We start from the raw sequence: 20,801 nt of genomic DNA on the forward strand, positions 1-20,801 counted from the left end.
TATATATATATATATATATATATATATATATATATATATATATATATATTAAAAAAGAATCTCATTTTTGAATACAAGCAGTTCTTACTATCAGCTGGTTTTCTTTGACAAATATGCTGAGTGCATTTTGCCAGAGCTATTAACTCATGTAAGTTAATGAAAGAGACAAAGGCATCTAGCCTTTTCTCCTGGCTGAGGCAGAAAGAGACAGCATGGGGCAGAGAAGGGCACAGCGCTCAGCTTTAATTAACCACACAAGGCAAGTCACTCCTCCTTCACTTCTTCCTGAACCCCATCTATTATCCGTGCATCTTCTGTGTACAGCCAAAACACCGCAGCCTGCAAGAGAAAGAGTTTATGTTCCCAAAACTTCACAGGAACTCTCAAAAATGTGCAAAAGGTTTGTATTGCTGCTGCTCTGCACAAATAATCTGCATCTAACAGTTGTGACTTTCAGCGCATAATTTAGTCAAAAGAATTTCATTTAACAGCCTGTTGGGATAACTAAAACAGAAAAAGAAGAAAGAGAAAGAAAAGTGTGTTAAAATGTTCATTTTAGCTCTAAATAGATTCCCCCCCCCAAATGATGGAACTGAAGTTGAATTGAAGATTCAGACCAAAGATTCTTTTTAAAAATAAATGCCGGTTTCTTCTATTTCTATGTACCATTTAGTTCTCATATTTCTCATGTTTGAATCACATTAATAATGAATTAATATTTGTCATATCTGTTTGTGTCACCTAAATGCATTGATGAGGCATTGCAATTGAAATATCATCATATGCATATGTTAACGCGTATCAGAGCTTGTGCCACAGAACTGATTAATCTCTAATAAGACTCTGAATCTGGTCTCTTCTGACTTATTTTTCAGTATTTGTTGTTGTAGATGAGGCCTTTTCCTTACTCCCCTCTCTCTATCCTTATGAAAACACATAAACCAAACACTTTCTCTATCTGACTCAACAAGACAATCATCCATCATTAATCTCAGTTAATATTTCTGCAAACCCAGTATCACTATCAAATGGAACACATTGTGCAATGACTTTCCTAGAGTTGATTTTCATGTTTTGGCCTTATGTTCTTGATCCAATACTCAGAAATCCAGAAAAAAATCAGCAAACCAGCCTCCATGCCATTAACAGTGGTACCGACCCATACAATAATTAACCTCACTGGTGCTTTTGTCTACTCATTATACACATTTCTTCAAGCGCCAGAATGTGTGACACAGGGGGTTTAATATAGCCACAGGCAGGTGCTGCAGAAATAATAACAGACTATCACAAAAAATTAGCAGAGAGCTGTTAAACAATAGTGAACATTCCTGAAGGCTGTGCTGTACACATTAAGTAGAGGAATGAGAAACCATCCACACATGTTTAATACAATACATGCTTCAGTATGTTATGATAAAAATAATACATTAATGAGTTGTTAGGGGGAGTGGGTTTGGTTAATTTGTGAGTACAGCAACAGATACTTTTAAACCACCTCAGGCTATTTCTGTCTTCAGCCTGGTATTCTCAGAGCAACACCACAATGCTCCAAACTGTATAAAAGTTAAACATTAGGCAAGGACAGCGTAATACTGTGTATTAGACTTCTAATAAACCGAACCAGTCTGTGCGCAGCACTCTGTTCTTTGTATTGACTACAGTGTAAATGCTGGCATGCTTATGAGAAAACGGCAGAGATGGCAGTCTGTCTGGTTACAGATTACATAATGCAAAAAGTAATAAAAAAAAATACAAACGGTATTTTTACAACTTCATTTGAGGTTTTCAACTGGAAAAAAAAGATTGGCTGTTCTCTATGGGTTGGGCATCAGGCTCTGCCTCAAGTAGAGGACTCTGGTATCTCGGTGTTTTGCTCTGGAGTGACGGCAGGACGGACAGACGGAGCGGGGCTTCAGCTGCAGTAAAACGGGTGCCACTCCCGATTTACCGGTCCGTCTACATTCCAAACGTCACCTGTGGTGATAAGATTTGATCGTGACCTAAAGAGCAAGATCCAAGATACAAGCTGCCAAAGTGAGTTCAGCAAAGCCGGACTCAGCCTTGGAGAGAGGGAGAGAAGCTCTGTCATTGTGGGGAGCCTAAAAAAGAGCCGCTGCTTCTCCCCAACAAAAGGAGTTAGTAGAAATGGTTCGAGGATCTGACCAGGTTGCAATATCGGGTGCCTCCTTTTGGGCTTTTCCAGACACACCGCCAGGGATGACCCAGACTCCACCGGAGGGTCTGTGCATCTTTTTTGGCCTGGGACACCTTGTGATCACCCAGAATGAGCTGGAAGATGCGGCTTTCCTCCTGGATCTGCAATCCCTGACAATCGGAGGACAGTGGATGGATGGATGTAAAAGCAATGTAGTTTATCGGCGTAACAATGTTTGCAAAGAACAAACTTTATTCTTCTTATAGGGCGTTTACATAGTAATTTAGTCTTGCATTTTTTAAAGCATTAATCTTAACTTTAATCACAGATTTACATAGAATAGCTGTTGAATGATTACTGCCTATTACTTACTAATGACCCTAAATCTAAAACAATACAATTCCAAAATAAATTTGGTTCACATTTCTTTCTGTTTCAGATACCATTAGTTTCCTAACAACATAAGCGTGACACTATATATTCATGCATACGTAATATATTAATGTAGATTACATTATTGTCAGAAAATTAGATGAAATATTAGTTGATTTAGGTCAGTTTGGATTTCGTTAATTATTTTATATTGCTAAATACCACATTAAGGTCTTTCTGTAAGTTACAGTGTTTGGTGGCAAGGATAATCCACTGTAAGTGTTTGTGTCCTCAGGCATGGATTACCTTTAGTATGCCCTTCAGTAACCAACTTCTGTTTGTTTTCCTTCTGTCAGGTAATCTTAGCCTCCTCTTATCTCTTTCTCAGAATCAGCCAACAATCCAAAACCAGCTCTCGTTTAGCAACTTTCTTCTGTTTTGTAATGATACTGTTTATGGTTTATTCTTTTTCCACTGACATTAAGGTTGATGGACCTGAAGGAGCGTGACAACAAACAAACAGGACATCAGAGGCTGCAGAATGTCTGCTGCGCCTTCACCCCTACGAACCATCTCAAAAACAGGTTGTCGGTAAACAAGCTTGGAGAAGGGGCTGAACAAGACAATGCAATATATATGAGTGCACTTTAGACAAATAGCACAAGAAGGTGTGGTTGTGATATGATGTGAGAACACAAAATCCAGTGAAAAGAAAGGATACTTTTTTCAAGTTGTGGTATAGATTTCTTTCTTATTTGTGAAACCCCTTGAACTAAATAATGGTGTTTTTTACCCCTAAAATTAGGGTGTACCAACATTCATAATACTGTATTCATGTTATCATTTATGTTGTATGCTCGATTTTTAGATTGACCTTTTATTTCAGAATTCACATTTTCACCAATACATATAAATGTGATGTGTCTTGTCATTTAATCGACCTATTTACTTGGTTAGTTTCTCAAACAAATTCAAACATCTTATGAACATTATTAACATTTGGTTGGGGTCAGGATACACCTGTGAGGAAATGTCAGTGTCAGTAGAAAAGACAGATAAAAATAAAAGATGTTAATGTCACACATATCATCCCACCCTTACTGCATAAACTGGAGGTAAGCCAAAGAGAGAGAGAGAGAAAAAAAACAATTGGCTGTCTTTTTAGAAGACAATTTTCACATTACTAAAACATGTGTAAAAAATTTGCAAGTCAACATAAAACCCTAGAATGAGGCCCCCACAATGGCAGCCAGGAGGTCATTTTTCTCTCTGTTGCAACAAAATACTGCAAACATTACAAACTGAGAACTGGATAACATAAGACATATAACAACAGCTGGAATCAATCAGCTATATATGAGAGTATGACCTGCAGGATCTTCATTTTCTCCTAAAACTAAAGCTTTGACAAATCAGAATGTGCACAAACAACATCTGGTGGTGTCCTGGAATGTCTGGTACCATATTGTTGTGAAGTCCATTGGGGCTGGGTTTGCTCCCAACAGATGCCTTCAGATCCAGTCCAATCAGAGTTTATGGAGGAAGGGGGCTTGCAGCTGCCCAGTGGGCAGAGAAGGCTACTTGTTTGGGTGAGTGCTGCTGCCTTTTATGGGGAGATGACTGAAGCTCGTCAAAATCTTGTCAAAGCATAACGATCAACAGGTCGTCATGCTGTTGATTGTTCTTACCAATCACATTTTTTCCTCTGGATTTTATATTAGGACATCGATACTTCTGTTACACTTTCCCATTTTAGTCACATAGAGTACCACCAATCAGTTGATTCTTGCCAGTAAATAAATCAAACTATCCTGATTTGGTCACCTAGTGGTGAGCCATGTAGCAAAATACATCCATAAGATGTCTTTCTGTGCTAAATAACAGTCATTCTAAATATACAGCCAAAACAAATGGTATAGACAGCAAACTAAAGCAAAGGCATTATCTTCTTAAAAACAGACACATAAAAACAAAAAAATAAGTCTAAAGGGATTAAAGTTGTTTGACAGTCTTGTAAATATCTTATATTACAACAACAAAAAATTATAACTGTCCATTGCAGTTTACAAAGACGTAACAAAAAAAATGCAGTGATTGGTAAAATAACTGTCTTCAGACAGTTCAGTGAGCCTCTGCAGAGATGTGACAGTGAAAAACAGGGCAAACCGAAATAAAGTCAGGAAATTCCATGTCAGCATGAAACCCCATGGGTAAAACGTCAGAATGCCTTGTGGTCCACCAGTGCACAACTTGGATCAGCAACAAAACAGAAATTACTGGCAATCCGTTGCAGGTTTTGCGGTGAAAGGCTCAACATCGGGACTCTTTACAACCTCCATCTGGATGGACTGTGAAAAAATGAGACACAAATATGAGATTTAAGATTATGGAGCAGCACAGATTTAATCTCTCATATGGCAATTTATATGGCTTTCAGGTTAGACCATGTCTTGGTTTGGTTTCCATTCCATTCTCTTTCTACTTTCTGTTTATGAACTGTGCTCAGTGAAATGTCCAAAGTGTTGGATACTGTTTGTAACCCATGCTTGATGTAAAATACTCCACAATCGTTTCTCTGACCCTTCTGCTTTGTACCTTGGTCTTTAGGATGCTGCTTCTTCTCTAAGATTCTCTAACAATCCTCTAAATTGTCCACAAAGTAGAACTGTAGAATAAATAACCCACATGTAGTTTCTATTTACAATGCAATTTAATAATCCTCTGGATTATATCAAATGTTTAACACTAAAATTGGTAGAAAACATTTGCACACCATAATAGTCAGTTTTGTATTTGTAAAATTTTCCTTCTACTTCAAAATTACACAATTAGACTTTGAGCTTTTATATTATGTACAATACTAAGTAAAAACAATAAGGTTTGTGGTTGTATTCGTACAAAAATACGTATGAAAACATCTAAATGGTGAAAACATCTAAATTTAAGGTTTTCCTCTTTGCCCCAGTATGTTTCAAAAAAGCATAACCCCAGAGAATAGTGAAGCATATTTGGATCCTGCTCATGCATGTCATCCAATACAGAAAAAGGCCTAACTTCCATGTTTAAGAGAAACAGGAAGCTGTGTTCACTCAGACTATTTTTCACATGAACATGTTCTCTTCTATGTAATTCATATTCATTGTTTTTTCCTGCTTGATTCTTGAAGGTTTGCAGAGGGGCTTGTGGCTACATCAATCGGTCAATATAATGTCATAGGAATTAAAAGTGAGCAATTGATCTTTTTGATGGTTGGAAGAAAGCAGAATGCCCTGAGAGAAAACATGCATGAGGCACCATCTACATGCAGGGATTCCACACTAGGACCTACTTACTTTACAGGCATTATGCACTTTCTGATTGAAAATAAGAATTTATTTTTTTTTTACCTTATTGCCATTCTGTCTGCTCTCCACTAGGTCCGAAGTTGCAGTAGTCACCTGCTTGTAGAAGCAAAGCACTGCCTTAAAGCTCTGGTTGAATTTGTCCGAGAGGAAACCGTAGAGGACTGGGTTGGCGCAGGAGTTGACGTAGGTGAGGATGACCATGGAAAAGTAGAGTTCAGCAGTGAATTTGCTCTCAGGGATGACATGAAACAGGTTGACAATGTTGACGATAAAAAAGGGAAGCCAACAAAGCACAAAGACCAGCACGATGATCACCACCATGCGAGTCACCTTGCGCTCTGACTTGCGCCGCTTTGTCAGGCCTGCGCGTAGGCCTGCAGATTTCACCTGAAAGACGGAAGATGGTGTGAGATTTTGAGAAGCTAAATTAAAGTCATAAGCTTTTTGCTAATTCAAGACAAAGAGGATATGTAAACATTTAATTACCTTGATGACAATAATTAGATAGCAGAGGGTGATGACAATCAGAGGGCCGAAGAAGCCCATTATGGATGTGTAGAGGATAAAAGCAAGTGACCACTTCGCTGAAGGATCAGGCCAGCTTATGTTGCACGTGTTGAACTTATCCTGCACACTCGAGAATATGGTGAGCGGCAGCGCCATCAGGAATGAAATAACCCACACCAGGCCATTTAAAATCTTGGCTACTTGGGGTTTTCGCCATCTGGCACTGCGAATAGGATAAACCACAGCGAGAAAGCGGTCAATGCTCATCAGCGTCAGGCAGAAGGTGGAGGCGAACTGGCTCATGCCATCAGAAGTCATGGACACCTTGCAGAGGAAATTACCAAATGGCCAGTAGGATAGTGCACTGTTGGTCCCTATTAAAGGGATCCCCAGGATGTAGAGTTCATCTGCCATGGCTAAATTCAGGATGTACATGTTGGTCACTGTCTTCATTTTGGTGTAGCGGGCAACTACAAAGATAACTAATGCATTACCCAAGAGTCCCACTATGAAGACAGTAGTGTAGATTACTGCAGTAACCTCACTGAAGGGCATTGGTGGGGTTGTGTCTGAATCGTTGGTGCTGCTGGTATTCTCAGACATTATTGTCTCATTGTAGTTGGTCATGTTGAAGGAGGAGCTGCTGATGTCCATGCTGATGTTATGGAGGATTATCTTAAGAGAGAAAAGACATGTACACAATTGTAATTGTTATTTATGCTTCAACGGCAGCCATTACCTAGAAGGAACAATTCATTCTGACTGTTTGAGTATTCTGTGAATTCCTAGTTCAGAGAACAATTGCTATGTCAAACTTCTGCACTATACACACTCGACACAACACAGGTGTGTGTGGTAATCTCTGGGCAAGGGGCCCATATTTACCAAGAGCGGAGAGAAACTTTCCAGTGAACTGTCTGGGAACGTGGCCAACATGCAATTTCTTATAAAAGGAAATTGCACTTTTAGAAGAATGGCATCAGTTAAACAGTTTTAATGGCACTCTAGATGGACCAAATGTCAATAAAGGAGACAAAGATAAAAAAAAAAACGTGGGAAGTGGTTTGATATTTGGAGTGCTTAATGTGTTATTTATGTTAGCAGTAACATTATCAATGAAGAGCAATGTGTTTCCGAAATTACAATGTCCTTTTAAAAGATAAGAAGTTAAACGGATTTTAAAAACTGTTTGTATTGGTTTATGGTTGTCAAGTATGAAATATCAGCTTTTTACAGTTCAAGTAAGCTAATATGATTTCCAAGTATCTAACATTATCAAAAAAATATAGTCACAAAAAATAGGACATCTAATCATACAGTGTGTGGTTTTCTAACACACACTGTAGTTTCTTTCTTATTGTAGAAACATGGACGCTGACCTTTGTTAAGTCCAGTAAGGCCTGCGGTGCTCTAGATGTTGTGTACTGGGTTCTTTTTTGACCTCTTTGACAAGTTGTCCAGGTCATGATCGGTAGCTCCTGAGAGGTTTGGCCACTGATCCACATTTATTCCATTTGTGGGGAACGACTTTCCCTGTGGTTTGACAGGCTCCCATAACCTTAGAAACGCATTTGTAACCATTTCCTGAATGAATGTCAAAGGCTTTGCTTCACATTTGCTCTTAAATTTCTTTAGATTGGTGTGTGATCAGTTGCTTTGTGAGCTCAACTATCCTACTTTATGCTGTCTGACAAGTCTGTCTGTTTAAATGATTTATCTATTATGATTTTAATTGATTATTTGAACAAGTTGGATAGCTTGTTCCCTTAAAAGAATAACGCAATAATAATTTGAAAACTGTGTTTTGCATTCACACAAGTTATCATTTCCTGATTTAAGAGTCTGTTTGATGAGCTGAAATGCAAGTACCGACATAAAAGCAAAACAAAAGAAATCAGAAAGAGAGCAAATAGTCGCAGTATTATACTCCACAGCTTCAATAAATTTATATTAAAAGCCCCAAAATGCTTTTATTCAGGTCAGTGAGTTTTGCAAAAAAATAAAAAATAAAAAAAAGTTTACAACACTGACAAGCAAATAATGTGCTGACATGTAAACAGACAACAATTTATTAAACAACCAATATTCACAGCGAAGCATTTTTTAAAGACTTAAAATATCCTTAACAGCAGGTGATGTCTAAGAAAATCCTGAACTTCACATATTCTGGTCAGATTCTGTTTCAAATAATAAAAAATGAGCCCATTGCTCAAAGTTTAATGCTCTGACTGTAACTCAATCAGCTAAATGTTTCCGCACAACATAAATGCCAAACCTGTAGACATTATGCTAATCCTTGCAGTCATTATGACAGCAACCATTATGAATCTCGCTGCCCTAAAACGATAATAATCATATTAGTGTCAGTTGATGGACAGCAACCTTTGAGCCTTTGCCTTCAACAACTCACGCAAAATGCTGAGGCGGCTTCAGCTAATGGAGAGTCGGATGGATAATTGTCAGATGTCAAACGTTGCAACCCGAGGCAGTGAAGATGTTTTGGACAAATAAAAACTTTTGACGTGAGGACTCGCTGCACCACGCTCCAAAACACTGGAGCGACGCGCAGCCCGCAGCGTGATGTTGGGAAAACAAACACGATATGTCTCTGTCCTCTTCAGGCCGCAGAGGGGTTTGACATTTCTGCCCATAAATCTCTAATTGCCAAATGCCGCAGCTTATAAAAGCGCTCATATGCCTGCCCGCTGGATTTATGCACACAGTAAAAAAATAAAAACTAAATAAAAAAATAAAAAAAACCCTTGGGGCTTATTTACTCGCCCCCTTTAAACCATATGGCTTCGCGCGCTCTCCAGGGAAATTAACGGAAATAAGTTTTCATAATTAGGGTAACTGGTGACATCTTTAAGACAAAAATAAACAAAGAGCAAACTCCTTAGCGTGGGATAAATATTTAATTGACACAAAATTAGTCAACGATATCTAAAATTATCCTTGTCAGTCACAGATTATGGAAACTACAGACGGAACATCTACAAACAAAGGTATGCGATTTTAATTCAATTTGGTTACCTCCTATCCCACGGCAAATGTAGTATTATGTTTATAATGCGTAAAAATCCACAAGTAAATGTCGGAATTGGATTCGCTGTGCGATTCACACTGAAGATGTTCAGGGCCTACATACATGAAATCAATTTGTAATTTCACTTCCAGGTGTTGTCCATGCTGTGCAGATGGAGATCCAACCTACCTGTGCGCTTCTGCGACTCCAACGCTCATGCGGTGATGGGACTGTTCACTCTTACTGCGCTTCTCTCCCGATCCTTGATACAAACGCCACTTGTTATCCAAGTTTGCTCTATTTTTCCTTAAATCCTCGTGCTCTAGCATCCATGCTGACATGCTCAGATTATTAACTTTCGTTTAGTAACTGCTTCAAAGTTCATCGGTAAGAACAATGCACCCGCGCTCCTGCGAAGATGGGAAAGCCTCTGCGCAGCGGGAACCTTGTCTGTATTTAAGTGGGGAAAACGTCACACAGCGTTTGGATTAAACGGTCCCGCCCACGGCTTGTTGTCAACACCTCCAATACCATTTGTTGGTGCAAATTAAATGACAATAAGTTCATTTCTTTCCTCTTCTTGGCGGATTTCAAACCACCAACTAAAATATATGCCTTTCCCTCTTCTACTGAATTAGTCAGATCTAAATGGATGAGTCTGAGTCCTCCTGGAGGTGTTTGGGAAGAAAAGAGAAAAGATGGTGAATTGTGAGAACAGATTAGGCAGGATTAAGATTTGATGGTGGTAGTCTGAGCTCAAGTCATTAGTTTTATGTTGCGCTCATCTCTGTCAATGCAGAGTTAGCACAAGGCTGCTGCACATACAGGGACACAGAATGTGTTTTATCTTGGACTTGTAGAGAGATGGACAAAATCTGATCCTCCAGTTTAACTAACTTGAGCAGTCAAAGTCTGTTTGCTGGTTTTGGAAAGTTTCTTTATTCATCCATTGTTTTTTGAATTTGGCATAATGTAACCGCACTCTGGGGGATCCAAAGTTGTTCCCAGATCAGGAAGGATAACTTATACCTCTAGCAAGTTCCTGGTTCCTCCAGCTTATTCCTTTGAATGCAGAGCGTCCAGTTCCACTTTCTTTTGATCATGATTGTAGATCTAATGAATTTAATTTCCCTTGGTAGATGGGTAATTAAACCCATGGGTAAATCTACCCATCTGCATTTTGGCTCTGTTTGTTCTTTACCACCATAGACCTATCGCACACGTGCAAAAATATACTGGAGCAAATATCCTAATTTGCTAGATGCAATCTTCACTCTTAGCCCACAAACCTACAGCACATGTCTCTCTCTATGTAAACTTTAACACATTTTTAATGTCAAAAAACCCCATTGTTATTCTGTTTGAAGTCATCTGATGCATTACGCTTGCTACCACTGGTAATTATAATTCACCATTACAAAAATAGAAAAGACAAAACAGTCCTTAATTTTAAATATTAATGTAACTAAACAAACATTAGAACATGTACTTGTTGTTGCGCAACACCCCCCCCCTCCTTTCTGTCTCTACTCTCTCTCTCTCTACTTCCTCTTCTGAGAGGGGAGATGTGCTACCAGCTCTCCATCTAACGGGTTAATTGAGTTTCCTAAATCTGCCGGGATTTACCCTGTCCAGAACTGAAGTAAACTCTGTTTAAGCTGGTTTCGAGAAACGATTCACCTGATTTTTAACGGCCTACATCCAGGTGTCTCACCCTTCTTCCCTCTGTGAATTAGCCAGACTGAGCAGCCTACAGCCAACTAGTTTCACAGAGCACACCTGTTAACGGTCGCTCGTTCTCTTATTTTACAACTTGCATTTGTTATTGAACCAGGTAGGTTTTAGTGACTCGGGCGAGTCCCAAGGATGACGTTTTAAATTTGGGCTACCAGCAACTTAAAAACATTTTAAACTTTTTCCTCTCCAGAATCAAACATCACAGCTATTTTACAACCATCAAAGAACTTTAAGGTGACTCATTAACTGAATGTCCACAACATCTTTTAGATTTTCTTTATGCTAAATATTTTATTAGTAAGGCATTTTTGCAAGGGTCAGTACAGCTTAATTCAGTAGCAGAAATAATCAAATAAGTAAAATCAATCATCTAGTCTATCTTTCCCTACTGCTGACACTGAGAACTAAAAAAGGAACCTTTGAGAGAGACGGACGGAGCCTGGCGCCTCGAACCCCAGACCTGGCACGACGACGACGAAGAAGGTGCTGCAGCAGGAGGAAGACGCCGATCGATGAAGGCCAGGATCTCCGCAGGTCTGATGATGAAGAAGGTGTTGCAGCAGGAGGAAGACGCCGATCGATGAAGGCCAGGATCTCCGCAGGTCTGATGATGAAGAAGGTGTTGCAGCAGGAGGAAGATGTTGATCAGCGAAGGCAGGAATCTCTGTAGGTCTGATGAGCCTCCTCTCCGCATGGATGGTGAGGTCACACAGGACTTGGTGCTGGCAGGAAGGAAGGCACCAGTTCTTCTTCTTTGTCTTTGCCTTTGTCTTCATCTTTGTCTTTGGGGTCTGAACCCAGCCGATGAGAGAAGTGCGATTTGAAGCCACAGGTTGTGGGGCTGACGGGTTGGTCCCCATGGCCGGACAGTCTTCGGCTCCGTGGCCCCGGCTCTTCTTCAGCTGCAGAGTTCTTTGTCCATCTCGATCTTGGCTCGAAGCTGCCCGGAGGATCCAACGAACGGTTCCTCTTTTGCACTCACCTTTTATAGGGTTTCTGACTGCTCAGACAGATGATCTCATATCCATCACTGTCTTACAGACATTTCCTGATGTCTGTGCTAATGTCTCAGGGTTGCTCAACCTCCTATGTCCATTGCCTGCACAACCTTTCACCTACTCTCTAAATAAGGCGTTGATCATCTCTGCTCTCCTGTTAGTTCCTTGCCTTTCACCTTTCACCTACTCTCTACCTCCAACATATCAGTGATGTTTAATTGCAGTTACACCTTTTTACACCATTTCAAGTTCAATGTCAAAATCACATTTATATCACATTTATTTTCTTTAGCTTCTCTGATTTAGCATTCATTTATAATTTTATAACCATAACTTATATCACATTTATTTTCTTCAGCTTCTCTGATTTATCATTCATTTATGATTTTATAACCATAACTTATTAATTATACTTATTATAATCCTAATGTGAGTTATTACAGATGTTTTTCTGAAAAGAAACCAAGAATAATACATGATTCTAATTATTTGATGCCAAAGTTACAGTTACTTGTTTTTCTTGTAACTGTTCCCACAAATGTTCGTGTAAATATTATTACAAGTAAACCAATATTAATATAAGTATTTTACTTTGAATCTTATCAAATTACCAAAATGTTTAGATTTCATTCTTTAAACTTTCATGATTTAAAATAAGGAATAGTCTCAGCTATTTTTTATAAATCTGCAGGCTGGAACTTACTTCCTCTTTTTCCAGGAAACCTGCTTTTCCTGTTTCATGACTCTCTCTGTCTGACTATGATTTCTTATGATTAGATAGAAAAAAGTAGAATTAAAGCAAAGTTTGCATGAGACAAAAACAACACACACAACCAGATTTATTTTATTGACACTTAAGTCTACTGTTGGGCCTTGATGTCACTTGAGTGATTCATTTTAAAGATAACTTTATTTATTATTACTGTTAAACTAAAATCTCCAGCATGGGGAAGTGGGATGAGCTCGGATTTTCTTGACATACTGTATTGCACATATTTTCATTTTTTCAAAAAGAAAATATGAGTATTTCTCTCAAATTGATCAAATTCCTGTATGTCATGCACTCAGATGTGCTTCCTTAGAGAAACATTACTGCACAATGCGAAGTGTTGACATTGAGTAATTAGATATGTTTTCAGTCAGAGTTTTCAGCAGCATAATCCAAGAATATCTGAAGATTAGGAAATTGTCACAGTTTGAGTCCTGATCTCCAGGCCTTCTGCCTCAGCTCAAGTTGTAAGGTTGTTGTGTTTCTGGGGAGTAATGCTAATCCTGTCAATGCAACTGGAGCAAAACCCACTCACCTGTCCACTTATTGACAAAAATGTAAAGTTAACACAGATTTATAGCATTTTTAAATGAAAAATATTTAATAGAAACTTAAGAATCACTTTTACTTCCTATTTTGAGAATTTAAGTTTCCCCTGCCTTTTAAGGCTGCGCCGTTTCCTTTGATCTTGTACAACCCATATCATTTTATGTTGCTGTGTTTACATACTTATTGGATTTGCAAAAGTGATCTAATTTCCACCGACCATGACAATAAATCAGGTTTACTACCTGTGTGTGCAAGTCATCGGAGATGGAAAACACCACACATCAGATTGTAATTAGATTGTAATAAGCAGAGTTTAGGGAGGGTACACATGCTCATCTCTGTTTGCTGTTCCTTTTCTTTTCCACAGTTAATTTTCTATTGTGACAATGAAATTTTGAAATACCTGCTTTATTGCAAGAGTTTTTGCTGTCATCTAGAACTCTGCACACATACTTTTGAATTTGGGGAATTAGTGTGTGGTGATATTTTAACACTTTAAAGAGAAGAGCATCAATTTTATAATTTCTAATCGATGTGACAGACAGGTGCAGACAGTTGCTCTGATCAAATTTGCAAACAACAGCTTTTCTCTGTTTCTCATGCTCTCTAATTTTACTATGTTGAGTCACCAAGGCTCAAAGCGATTGGTATGTCCCCCGTTTCTAAATCGAGCTGTCTGTCTTTGGGCACTGCGATCATATCAGAGTGGTGTCTGCCACTGGCAGCTTGAAGCTGTCTGGGATCGATCGCTGTCCGGTTAAATCTAGTCCGAGTTGCGTTTGTGTGTGTATATGAAACAGAGGTCTCGATCCAGCAAAATCGATACTCCACCTTTTGATAGTAAAGAAAACAAAGACCGAGATTTTAATGGAAGAGTAAGAAATGAAAGATGTCTACGGAGGCGACTGTTTGGCTAACACTGCATCTTGAGGTCAAAGGCTATAAAAGCAGCAGAATCACTGTCTGTGTGCCTGCATGGTTTCTCTGATGATTACACATCCCAGTCAAATACGGATGTCTCAAGTGTTTACACAACACTTTGTCTCAGTGTTATATGTCACAATTTATCATTTCAAGACAAAAAGCATACTGCCTCGGCTGCCAATCAAATAACAATGCCTTGACTTATTAGCCGTGCACACTGAAGCAGCAAAGAGATACATGGTGAGGAGATGCATTGATCCACAGATCAGGAAGAAAAATCTGTGGAACATAAATCTGCAGATCTTCATTTCATAGCGAACAAAGTTTTAAAGGGAAGTTGTGTTCTATTTATGGTTTGAATGAAGGTGCTCTGGTCAGATAAGACAAAAATGCAACCTTGTCTGACTTGCAAAATGAAACATGAAGTTTGAAATGGCTTAATCTGGCTGAGCTTGAGGTATTTGTGAAAAGAGTAGCAGGAGTTTTAGTCTGCAGAAATCTGGAGGACTGAAAACCAGTCACCTGATAGCAAAAAGAAGGTTCTGCAAAGCCAGTGGTCTAAATATGAATACATGGCAAACAAACAAAAGCATTTACTCAATTCCCTCTACATTATTTTTACGCACCATTTTGTTTTTGTCTACTGCATAAAATCCATTTTTTCTTGATAAAAAGTAAAAAATGTTTGATGCATATGAATAATTTGCAAAGGTGCTGTGTGTCAAAACTGCAATCCACAAAAGAGATTGCTGCATCTCTGTTATATGTAAAATCATATAGATTTACGTTTGCCGCAGACTTGCCTGAAACAAGTAACAAAGCTGTTTGTCCCCAGAAAGACTCCAGATGGAGCTGTAGTCTGCCACAGGCATTACCATGAAAGGCACAAGTCACTTCAACCTCCAGCATGTAGGCTGACAGAGATGACATATCTTTTTATACACATGAGGATTATGTGCAATCTGTTCAGCGGATAAAATCTGAGTGTGTCAGATTGACCTGAAGGTGAGTTTCAGCAGCTGAATGCCATTAACCTCAAAATGTTAACCACACATATGCTTAAATCTCATTAATTAAAGGCGAGTGTCTGATTTATTCAGGCATTGTTCCATAATATTCAGTATTAGACATTTAACACTGAGCAGTGGTGTTCTAGTAAGAAGTCATCTAATAGGAAGGAGTAGGAGGTGGATACACAGAATTGAGTTTCTGTTTGCAGTAATGAGGGCGCTGTTGTTATCTGTCATGGTGAGAAGCTGAGCTGAAAAGTTTTCTCTTTACTGGTCCGTCTGGATTCCTACCCTCTCCTTTAGCCATGAGATAGGAATTCTGATCGAAAGATCAAGATTCTGACAGAACCAGCTGAAGTGACGGTCATTCATATTAGGAGGAATTTCATAACTTCTCTGATGGTTTGGTCATCTGTTTTGGACACCTCCTGTTCAGAACCTGCTAGGGTGGGGGCTATAAGTCCATTTAGATCTGCAAGCGCCTTGGAAATACATCTGAGACAAGATGATGCTGTTCACAATTAAGGTCTCAGTAACAGCTTTTTGAGATTCTGAGGATATTGTAAAAACTGCGGCTGTGGATATTCGACAAAACAAGATAAACTTTGTAATCGACTGAGTCTGATTATCTTACGGATTAAACTTTATGAATCACATGTCTTTCAAAGTGCGTTTTTGAAAAATGAGTGGAAACTGTTTATGAAAAACACACCAGCTCTGACAGAAGCAGACAAAGCTGCAGGATTAAACATACTGAAGAGAGGAACCACATTTATGATTTACACAGACAACCGAAGTTAGTTCTCCAAAAGTTGTGTGCAGTTACGTTTTTACCACTTTACCTGAGGTTTACTGGATTATCATCATCCAACCATGTGACTTGAATCATGGAACATAATTTTTTTTATAGCTGAAGATCTTCCTGTTGTAAAAGGGCATAATATCTTAGATTCTGAGATCAAAATATCTTGACACTTTAGTTTACCTGGTTGAAACTTTTCTGAGAAAACAATTTGCGTCCGTTATAAAGTAATAGTCCCTGCTAAAACGGAAGCACATAAATATGCAGTGCTTTAGGACTTTGCTGTTCTTCTATGAAAGATTAAACTACAAGGCTTTATTGTTTGACAGAACTGACATTATAATATTGAGCAAATGTTTTCATGTGACAAATTTGTCACATGAAAAAAAAAAGCTGTATATATTTTGTAGAAATGTATATATACAAATTCATATAAATACATTTTCTTCCCAATTGAAAAGGAAGACGTACGTATGCAATCAGTATTGTGTAATAGATAAAACTATATCAGAAAACATTGAAAGCATATGACATCTAATACTGTTCTCGAAATCCATCGCCATGCATTTTAGCATACTCTATATTTTCCAAATAATTAATGAAGTTTCCAATAAACAAATAAAGCTCAAATCATTGATCAAAGCATCTTTATATGTTATAATGACCCGGTCATGGTAAGACTCAAATTTGACAAGGAATTTGTGGCAACATTTGAAAATTAACTCTACCCATCAAATCATACTGAGTTGAAAGGCTGCTTTTGTATTGAGACAGGCCATGTGTCTCTTCTTGTCAACTTCATTCCTGTTTCACAGACTGTTCTTTTAGCTATTGTTCCAGTTCATCCAGGAAGATGTGAATTTCAAAACGCAAAGTGTTGAATTTAATTGTTCCCTTTGTAATTTAAATCAGGTTTGAGTTTTTTTGTCCATAGTTTTCTACCATTTATAGTCTTTTCGCATAAATGCGTTCATTGTCAGACTGACATGAGAAGAACAGCAACCTTTTCACGCTTCAGCTACTCTATTTGACCCGAGTTCACTCACACAGATTGAAATGCCAGGTGACACAATAGCAGAGGGATTAGGAGTCTGACTTTGATGACGTCTTTTAAAGTTTTCAATCGGTGAAAAAAGAACAGAAGTAATTGAGGTCATATTTTCTCTCTTTTCAGCCTTGCCTGAAAAAATAACTATGAAAAAAAAAAATCTGAAAGGGAAAAATGCCTTTTTAAAGACTCGTCTCAATAAGCTGCAGCTGCTTCCTGATTAAGGGATTTGCTTTTCTACTTTTCCCACATATGGTTCCAGTCTGGAATGCCAGCTCTGTGTTTTTGTTCTCTTCCCTGTTGCATAATTTTCTCTTTATGAGTCTTTTTCTCATCTTTCCTCGGCTGCGCTATTTTTCTGTTTTTATAGGTGTCTTTCCACACAGATATTCCAGTTATAAATGAATAACTAATTTAAAAAATCTATAAAGAAATAAGATCAACTATCAAAAAATTTAATAAAGCGTTTTTGTGAAAAATATTTGCTACCTTAAGGATTTCTTTCATTTTTGAAAAAACATTTCTAAGATGAAAACCCTTTGCACCCACTAGACTCAATGTAGAAAAGTTAATTTCTTTTAAACCTGGTAACTGATGGGTTGGTGTGTGTGACTCGAGAATTTTTGAGACTTTAACCCTTTAAATAACAATAAAGGGTAACACTTTATTTGACGGGTTGTGAATAAGACTGTCATGACACCGTCATAAACATGACATAACACCTGTCATGAACATGAGTAAGTCTTCATGAATATTTATGACTGCTGTCATAAAGTGCCACTCGGTAAATCATGACACTTTTAATACAAAGTTGACATGATTCAAAATGTCTTTGTTATGACAACTTGACATTAACCAAGAAATCATGATCTGACATAAATTTGTTTTAAAAGTATTACTGATTAAACTTTAAAAATTATGTAACTTTATGTTATTAAAGTCGTCTTCACAACCCGTCAAATAAAGTTTTACCAAATAAAGTCATTAAACTCTTTTTTCCAGTCGGCAGTGGCAATGAATCTGAACAGTTATTTCTTTGTGAAAAGCCTGAATAAATGTTTTCCATATCATAATGATAAATCTACAGTGAATAAAAAATATCTTTATATTGGGGGAAACAATTAAAACATTTAATTTTGAAGTGATTTCAAGGTAAATAATAATAAAACAGAGGTCAATCAATTTGCAATTCATGTTCTCCACTTTAAAAGTGTCTTTTAAATGGGGGTCGACAACACAACAAAAAATCCTGAAAATACACAAAGTCCTTCATTTAGTTTAAAAACCTGAATGAAAGAAATCTATAAAAACACTAAAGATGGCTTTTTTGACACAATAAATAATTTCTGTGGTCCATTTGGCATAACATACCCAAAGGTTGTATACGTAAATAAAAAATAAAAAAAGATCCAGGTATGCGCTACATTCTCTACAGAATCAGTTGTCTGATACGTTGACGTTGTTAAACCTAACAAGACTGACCCTGTTTGTTCCAAACTAAGTACAGCAGTTTTACTTCTGTAAATTAATGCTTGGGTCCATGTATTGGAGTAAAGACAGTTTATCCCTGAGCTGGCATTTCTTAGAATAACCCACATCTCTCTGTTTACCTCTTCTGAGCCTGGTTACAGTGACATTTATAGAAAAGTAGCATGTTCAAATTTGTGTACAGAATCAGCTATTTGTTTTCCAACTTTCACACTAGACTGTCAAGGACATTTAAAAGTATAGATGTGGCCCACAGAAGGTGACGTGCCAAGATCTGGTTTATCAGTGCCCTGAATACTTAGAATCTGAACTAATGAGAAAATAAGTAGAACTCTCTGGTCATGTCAGTCACTTCAAGCTTTAGGAAGGCTGAGGAGAGCTAATCGCTATCAGTGAATGTATGGTATAGCATGAGAGCTTATATTGTCATCATTTATGTTATATCTTGAAGTTACAATGTTAATTCACAATATTTTTTTATGGTATGTCCCTTTACAACCTGGATTAACTGAAAACTTAATTACAAATGCTACAAAATCAGAGGAGCAGAAATGTTTTGCTAGTTTTAGTACAAATCTTAATATTGTGCATCTTTGTTTGCACTAGAAAGGCAAGACAATACTATGCAGTGATTCAGGCATGTATAAATGTTTATTAATCTCAGACAGTAGCTTCGCCCTCACCTGACACAGTTTAACATTAATGACAATAAATGTTTGACAATAAAATTAAAGTATGAGTGCAGTGTTATTTCCATTTCATTACCCTCGTGATTCAAAGTTTCACACAGCTATTTGTCATTTTATTACAATGATATCACATGTCTAATGTTTAACCAATTGTCTTTCTTGGCTGTGTTGTATAACCAATTGGGTAATCTTTTCCATTACATATATAAGTGTTTGATAATCAAAAGATGATCAATAATCAACTATCGGCACAGAAATAGTCTTTTTTGTTGTTCAGAAAAGACTATTTAAAGTATAAGTCCCTTTGTAATAGTCTTGATGAACAGCAACTCACTCATTTCTGAAAAAAAAGACTAGAAGTATGGAGTAGATTGAGTCCAGTAGGTATACAATAGAGTTGAAGACTGTCATGACGGTGATCAGAACCAATTTATCCCAGGAACAGAGGCGGTCACAAGTCGCTGGCCTCTTATTGTTGTGAAAAGAATACAGTGGCCACATAACCATGACTGTTAGGTACATCACAGCTGCCAAAACATTACAGACAATCACAACCATGTCAAAAGGGAAAGGAAAATAGGCGGTAATATTTATAAGAGTGAGCAGGATTATGGTGATGGCGAAAATGAAACACAGGGAGTACACAGCTATACACCAGTTCAATCCTGTGGCGTACTGTTGACCCGAGTAGTGGCCACTTTCCAATGACAGGAAGATGAGACACGCAAAGAAGATCTCCAGCATCTTCATTATTCCCGGCGGCGTGGAGAGAAATCCACTGTCCTGTCCACTCGGGCGAAGGCGTGTTAGGACCACTTCAGCCACGTACAACGCAAAACAAATCCAGGATACCACAGAGGCTCCAATCTGGCGGTAACATGTCTTGCAGGTGAAAAAGGTAGGGTACATGATGGCGGCGCACAGGCACATTACACTTGACAGAATAGCAAAGGCAGCAGTGAAGTCCTCCCAGGCAAAAGGCACTTTGGTGCTGATGGTGGTGAACTCCAGGATGAGAATGAGAAGGGTGACGAAGCAGCAGAAGACCCAGGTGAACATGCACCATCCCCAGTATGACAAGGATTCAGGTGTCACTGAGGCCACCAGGCTGAAACTCATGCAGGTGACAATGACCGCCAATATTCGTAAGATCCCCACAGGCTGGGTGACGGATTTCAAATTCATGTAGACCATGGCTGCTCCTGGATGAATCTGTCCAACCAAATGAAAAACCCTGACTTATTTCAGCCAGTTCTCCTTTTGTAGTGCTGTTCAGCAGTCCCCAGATTTTGCAGCCTGATCTCGATGAAGAAATCCATGAACGCAAACCTTCCAAGAGGCGTTGTCTTTGAAACAGAAACACAGGGTATATTGTAACTGA

General features: G+C 38.2%; 2 protein-coding genes across 2 annotated transcripts; both read right to left on the reverse strand.

The window, feature by feature from the left end:
• Nucleotides 1-2,389: 2,389 nt before the first annotated feature.
• Nucleotides 2,390-10,097, reverse strand: LOC102216771 (somatostatin receptor type 5-like). The gene is made up of 4 exons (XM_023348358.1): nucleotides 9,596-10,097; nucleotides 6,361-7,056; nucleotides 5,917-6,261; nucleotides 2,390-4,878 (listed from the first exon to the last, which is right to left on the reverse strand). The coding sequence occupies exons 2-4, from the start codon at nucleotides 7,033-7,035 to the stop codon at nucleotides 4,804-4,806; spliced, it is 1,095 nt and encodes a 364-aa protein (XP_023204126.1). The 5' UTR covers nucleotides 7,036-7,056; nucleotides 9,596-10,097; the 3' UTR covers nucleotides 2,390-4,803.
• A 9,266-nt stretch (nucleotides 10,098-19,363) lies between these two features.
• Nucleotides 19,364-20,801, reverse strand: LOC102216461 (myeloid-associated differentiation marker-like). The gene has a single exon (XM_005815948.2). It carries the CDS (start codon nucleotides 20,612-20,614, stop codon nucleotides 19,751-19,753), a length of 864 nt encoding a protein of 287 aa, XP_005816005.1. The 5' UTR covers nucleotides 20,615-20,801; the 3' UTR covers nucleotides 19,364-19,750.

This window comes from Xiphophorus maculatus, chromosome 16 (assembly GCF_002775205.1).
Source record: "Xiphophorus maculatus strain JP 163 A chromosome 16, X_maculatus-5.0-male, whole genome shotgun sequence".
Lineage (NCBI taxonomy): Eukaryota > Metazoa > Chordata > Actinopteri > Cyprinodontiformes > Poeciliidae > Xiphophorus > Xiphophorus maculatus.

What these genes read in the sequence shown, in the direction of transcription:
- LOC102216771 (XM_023348358.1), bottom strand. Translation starts at nt 7,035, where the DNA reads ATGGACATCAGCAGCTCCTCCTTCAACATGACCAACTACAATGAGACA. An exon ending in ATCTAATTATTGTCATCAAG is followed by an intron (nt 6,262 to 6,360) that starts GTAATTAAATGT and finishes TCCGTCTTTCAG; the next exon opens with GTGAAATCTGCAGGCCTACG. An exon ending in GCAGACAGAATGGCAATAAG is followed by an intron (nt 4,879 to 5,916) that starts GTAAAAAAAAAA and finishes ATTTTTTCACAG; the next exon opens with TCCATCCAGATGGAGGTTGT.
- LOC102216461 (XM_005815948.2), bottom strand. Translation starts at nt 20,614, where the DNA reads ATGGTCTACATGAATTTGAAATCCGTCACCCAGCCTGTGGGGATCTTA.